General features: G+C 32.7%; 1 protein-coding gene across 1 annotated transcript; it reads right to left on the bottom strand.

Annotated features, from left to right (window-relative positions):
* Positions 1 to 382: 382 nt before the first annotated feature.
* Positions 383 to 1,009, bottom strand: LOC135098421 (craniofacial development protein 2-like; the record flags this gene model as incomplete). Its single annotated transcript, XM_064000782.1, has 1 exon — positions 383 to 1,009. A coding segment is annotated over exon 1 (627 nt), but the record flags the coding sequence as incomplete, so codon positions are not given.
* Positions 1,010 to 6,097: the final 5,088 nt, after the last annotated feature.

The raw sequence follows: 6,097 nt of genomic DNA on the forward strand, positions 1-6,097 counted from the left end.
TTTCCTATAGTTCTTAGCCATGCTATACAATAATTTTCTTGTTCCTTCTACGTCTCTCTCTAGATCTTGACCAATCTTGATCCACATGTCCTCCTTGGCTGCTCTTTTGGTTGCTTCTGCACTGTTTCGTTTATCTACGTAATCTTCTCTATCTTCAATGTTTCTTGTTTTCATCCATTTTCTGAAAGATCTTGTTTTTTTCTTTGACTGCTTCCTTAACATCATAAGTCCACCATGCAGTACTTTTCTTTTTGGTTCTATATTTGATTTTAATACCAACTGTCTCCTCAGCTGCCCCATACACAGTGTTCTTGAATTTATTCCATTGTTCTTCTATGTTCATTTCTTCCAATTCCAGTTCGGTTGGTTTTCGTAATGTTACCAGTTGCCGCAGTGCTTGCTTCTTCTCTTCCTCCTTGAGGTTTTCCAGTTTGAATCTCTTTTGCTTTTTCTTGACTTTTTCCTTTGGTTTTACAATTTTCAATTTAGCCACCACCAACCTGTGGTCAGAGTCTAAGGACACAGATGGTATGGTCCTAACATCTTTAAATATGTTTTTCTTGTTGGTGAGAAACAGGTCAATCATTGACCTCTCAGTATATCCTTGTTGTGCTGCATTCCACCGATACCATGTCCATTTATGGCTCTCCTGATGTTTATAATAAGTATTCATAATGGACATGTTATTCATCACACAATAATCTATTATTCTTTCTCCCTCCTGGTTCCTTTCGCCAATGCTAAACTCTCCGATGACGTGCTCTACTCCATCTCTATTCTGTCCGACATGTCCATTCATGTCTCCCATGACAATGACATTCTCGTGATGTCTTATTGTTTCTGTCATTTCCTGTACAGTTTCATAAAACTGCTCTTTCTCCCTCAGACTTCTGCCCTGTTGTGGAGCATATGTTTGGATAATGCTAATTTTTGTCTGTTCTATAGTTAACCCATCACTCTCATTTCTGCAGTCCATACTGTCCATCCTTTCTGCCATCAGTGGTGACATCATTATAGCAACCCCATGTCTTCCATCCTCATTACCACTATATATGATCTTATAATTTTCATGTAATGTTTTTTCTCCTTTCCCTTTGATTCTAGTTTCACATAATCCAACGATTTCCAGCTTTCTTTCCTTCATCATCTCTATTATTTCCTCTTCTTTATCCTTGAATGTTGCCAAGTTTATCGTTGCAATCTTTATTGTCTTTTGTTTCCTATTTTCATGTCCAGTTCCATTCCGGTTCGTTACCCTTTGGTCAGTCCGATTCCGAGGCACGTTCTGCGTTTCTTGAGCAAAATCTGTAACACCAGTGGCTTGCTAGGCCTATCCTGGCTCTTTGGAACTGCTAATTAGTCCTTTCCGTCTGCTTATTGCCCCCAACTGGTTACAGGGAATCTCCTACTAGTCCCCGGGCAAGCCTGCAGGTTAGGGTAAGCCGCGACACTTCTTCAAAGTTACACAGTTCCTTGTTCATGTGGAGTAGGCCCATGAACCGTCGCGGTGTTATTTGTAGGTTTTAACGTTTTGGTACTTAAGGAACTTAAAAACATTCATAATACACATTTCTCGTAATGTCCTTTCGTTTCCCAAATATGGGAATCTTTGCATGTAAACACCGAAAAGAAACGTTTTTAGTAATTTTGTTTTGTATTCCCATATAGATTGACTTCTATGTTATTTATCGTGTTGGTTCCTACGATGCTGAAAAACACTTATAAGACCGTTTTCTGGCAAAGACGTTTAATTTCCCCTTATATGTGGCTTTGCATGCACTTTAGGGATTTTGTACATAACGGTCCGAAAAAAAACTAAATTTAACTTTTTTGATAATGTTCTTATTTCACATAATTTCCTGAATTTTGCCCGAATTTTGGCATATCGGTACCTGTGAAGATGAATAAGAAAGAAAAAAATATCGTATCTTTTTTTATTTATTTATTGTTTCTCAATAAAGAGTGTTATTTGTGGCTTTTAGCTTCTTGGTAATTAATGAACTTAAAAACACTCGTAATACACGTTTCTCGCAATGTCCTTTCATTTCCCCAAAATAGTGTTCTTTGCATGTATTTAAGCGTTTTTATTGGTAACATGATCAAAAACACTCAAAATACATGTTTTTGGTAATATTATTCTGTTTCACCATAAAGTTTGTTTTGCATGCGTTTTAGCTGTTTGGTATATAAAGGGTCAAAAAACACTTAAAGGCAAACCAATATCAAGAAGCAGAAAAACATTACCAAAATGTATATTTTTGTATATTTTTGTATATTTTTGAGCTTGTTACCTACAAAAAAAAAAAAAAAACGCGAAAATGAATACAAAGCACTCTATATTGAGAAACAAAGGGACGTTGCGATAAAAGTGTATAATAAATGTTTTATAGTTCAAAAAAACCACAAGGCAAAAAACGCAAAAACTCGTGTATATGCTGAAACTCATGAATAACACTCTTAATTGAGAAACAGAGCAACCTTACTAAATGCGTGTCAAAAACACTAAAAGGCAAGTTCTTCGTAAAAGTTGGTTTTATTCCCATGTATTGTGATTGCCCTGCTTTTTAGTGCTTTATTGCCTAACACGCTCAAAAACACTCAAAGACACTTTTCTGGTAATGTCATTTTTTTTCCCACATAAAGCTAGTTTTGCATGGAATGTGTAGTTTTGATAACTAAGAATGTAAAAAAAACACTCAAAATACACTCATTTAGTAAGGTTGTTCTGTTTCTTGATTAAGAGTGTTATTCATGAGTTTCATTATTTTGGTATCCTAGAAACTTCTCCATACAGTCGAGTTTTTGCGTTTTTTGCCTTGTGATTCTAGTGAAACTATAAAACACTCATTATACACGTTTGTCGTTATGTCCTTTCTTTTCCTTATAAAGAGTGCTTTGCATCCATTTTCGCGTTTTTTTTTATGTAACAAGCTCAAAAACACACAAAATATAGTTTTTTTGGTAATGTTATTCTATTTCTTCATATTGGTTAGTTTGTACGCGTTTTAGCGTTTTTTACGTAAATCTTTTAAAAGACGCGTTTCCAGTAATTTTGTTTTGGATTTCCATATAGAGTGACTTTCATACTATTTATCGTTTTGGTACCTAACATGCTTTTTGGTGCCTTTTGCTTCCCTATATAGAGTGCTTTCCATCTATTTTCGCATTTTTTGTAGGTAACAATTTCAAAAGAATCTCAAAATATACCTTTTTGGTAATGTTTTTCTATTTCTTCATTTTGGTTGGTTTGCATTCGTTTTAGCGTTTTCTACGTAAAACACCGAAAACACACGTTTTCAGTAATTTTATTTTGGATTTCCATATAGATTGACTTCCATGTTATTTATCGTGTTGGTTCCTAGGATGCTGAAAAATACTCATAAGACCGTTTTCTGACAAAGACGTTTAATTTCCCCATATAGGTGGCTTTGCATGCACTTTAGGGGTTTGGTACATAACAGTCCGAAAAAAAAGCTAAATTTAACTTTTTTGATAATGTTCTTATTTCACATAATTTCCTGAATTTTGCCCGAATTTTGGTATTTGGTACCTGTGAAGATGAATAAGAAAGAAAGAATTTTTTTTTTATTTATTTTTTGTTTCTCAATAAAGAGTGTTATTTGTGGGTTTTAGCTTTTTGATAATTAATAAACTTAAAAACACTCATAATACACGTTTCTCGTAATGTCCTTTCGTTTCCCAGAAATAGTGTTCTTTGCATGTATTTAAGCGTTTTCATTGGTAAGATGATCAAAAACACTCAAAATACATGTTTTTGGTAATATTATTCTGTTTCACCATAAAGAGTGTTTTGCATGCCTTTTAGTGTTTTGGTATATAAGGAGCTCAAAAATACTTAAAGGCAAGTTCTTGGTAAAAATTTGTTTTCCTCCAATGTAATGTGATTGCCCTCGTTTTTAGTGCTTTATTGCCTATCACGGTCAAAATACTCAAAAGACACTTTTCTGGTAAAGTCTTTTTTTTTCCCACAAATCTATTTTCGCATTAAATTTGGGGTTTTGGTAACTAAGAATGTGAAAAGCACTCAAAATACACGCATTTATTAAGGTTGTTCTGTTTCTCAATTAGGAGTGTTATACATAAGTTTACCATTTTTGTATCTAAGAAACCTCTCCATATACACGAGATTTTGCGTTTTTTGCCTTGCGGTTCTTTTGAACTATAAAACACTCATTATACACTTTTTTTGCAATGTACTTTTGTTTCCCAATATAGACTGCTTTGCATCAATTTTCGCGTTTTTTATAGGTAACAAGCTCAAAAAACACTCAAAATATAACTTTTTTGTAACGTTTTTCTATTTCTTGATATTGGTTGCTTTGCATCCGTTTTAGCGTTTTTCTAAGTAAAACAATGAGAAAACACGTTTTCAGTCACTTTGTTTTGGATTCCCATATAGAGTGAGTTCCTCATTATTTATCGTTTTGGTGCCTAAAATGCTAAAAAAAAAAAAAAAACTCAAAACACAGATTTCTGGTAAGGTCGTTTAATTTCCTCATATAAGAGGCTTTGCATGCACTTTAGGGTTTGGTACATAAGTCCGAAAAAAAAAAAGCTGAAATTAACTTTTTTGATAATATTCTATTATCATATGATTGCCCTGAATTTTCCCAGAATTTTGTCATCTTGGTACTATGAAGATGAATAAGAAAAAAAAATCTTTTTTTTTTTTTTTTATTTTATTTTCTAAATAAAGTGTTATTTGTGGGTTTTAGCTTTTTGGTACTTAAGGAACTTAAAAAACACTCATAATGCACGATTCTCGTAATGTCCTTTTGTTTCCCAAACATAATGTTCTTTGCATGTATTTAAGCGTTTTTATAGATAACATGATCAAAAACACTCAAAATACATGTTTTTGATAATGTTATTTTGTTTCTCCATAACGTTTGTTTTGCATGCGTTTTAGCGGTTTGTTATATAAGGAGCTCAAAAACACTTAAAGGCAAGTTTTTGGTATAAATTGGTGTTATTCCAATGTAATATGATTGCCCTGCTTTTTAGCGCTTTATTGCCTATCACGCTCAAAAACACTTAAAAGACAGTTTTCTGGTAATGTCATTTTTTTCTCACATAAATGTGGTTTTGCATGAATTTGGGATTTTTGGTAACTAAGAATGCGAAAAGCACATTCTTTATTTATGAGTTTCAGCATTTTGGTATCTAGGAACCTACTCCATATCCACGAGTTTTTGTGTTTTTTGAATTTTGGTTCGTTTGAACTATAAAAAACTCATTATACACTTTTCTTGCAAAGTCCTTTTGTTTTCTAATATAGAGTGCTTTGCATCAATTTTCCCGTTTTTTGTAGGTAACAAGCTCAAAAACACTCAAAATATACCTTTTTGGTAATGTTTTTCTATTTCTTGACATTGTTTGGTTTCAATCCGTTTTAGCGTTTTTCTACGTAAAACACTGAGAAGACACGTTTTGAGCAATTTTGTTTTGGATTCTCATATAGAGTGAGTCCCTTATTATTTATCGTTTTGGTGCCTAACATGCTGAAAAACACTCAAAAAAAACAGATTTCTGGTAAGGTCGTTTAATTTCCTCATATAGGAGTCTTTGGATGCACTTTATGGTTTGGTATATAACACTCCGAAAAAAAAAGCTAAAATTAACTTTTTTAATAAGTTTCTTTTATCATATAATAGCCCTGAATTTTCTCAGAATTTTGGCATCTCTGTAACTATGAAGATGAATAACAAAAAAAAAATAAAATAAAAAAAAAAAAAAATCCTATTTTTTTATTTTCTCACTTTGTTTCAAAATAAATTGTTATTTGTGGGTTTTAACTTTTTGGTACTTAAGGAACTTAAAAACACTTATAATACACATTTCTCGTAATGTCCTTTCGTTTTGCAAACATAAGGTTTTTTGTATGTATTTAAGCGTTTTTATAGATAAGATGATGAAAACCCTCAAAATATATGTTTTTGGTAATTTTATTCTGTTTCTCCATAAAAGGTGTTTTGCATGCGTTTTAGCGTTTTAGTATATAATGAGCTCAAAAACACTTAAAGGCAAGTTCTTGGTAAAAGTTGTTTTTATACCCATGTAATGTGATTACCCTGCT

Source organism: Scylla paramamosain, unplaced genomic scaffold (assembly GCF_035594125.1).
Source record: "Scylla paramamosain isolate STU-SP2022 unplaced genomic scaffold, ASM3559412v1 Contig61, whole genome shotgun sequence".
Classification (NCBI taxonomy): Eukaryota; Metazoa; Arthropoda; class Malacostraca; order Decapoda; family Portunidae; genus Scylla; species Scylla paramamosain.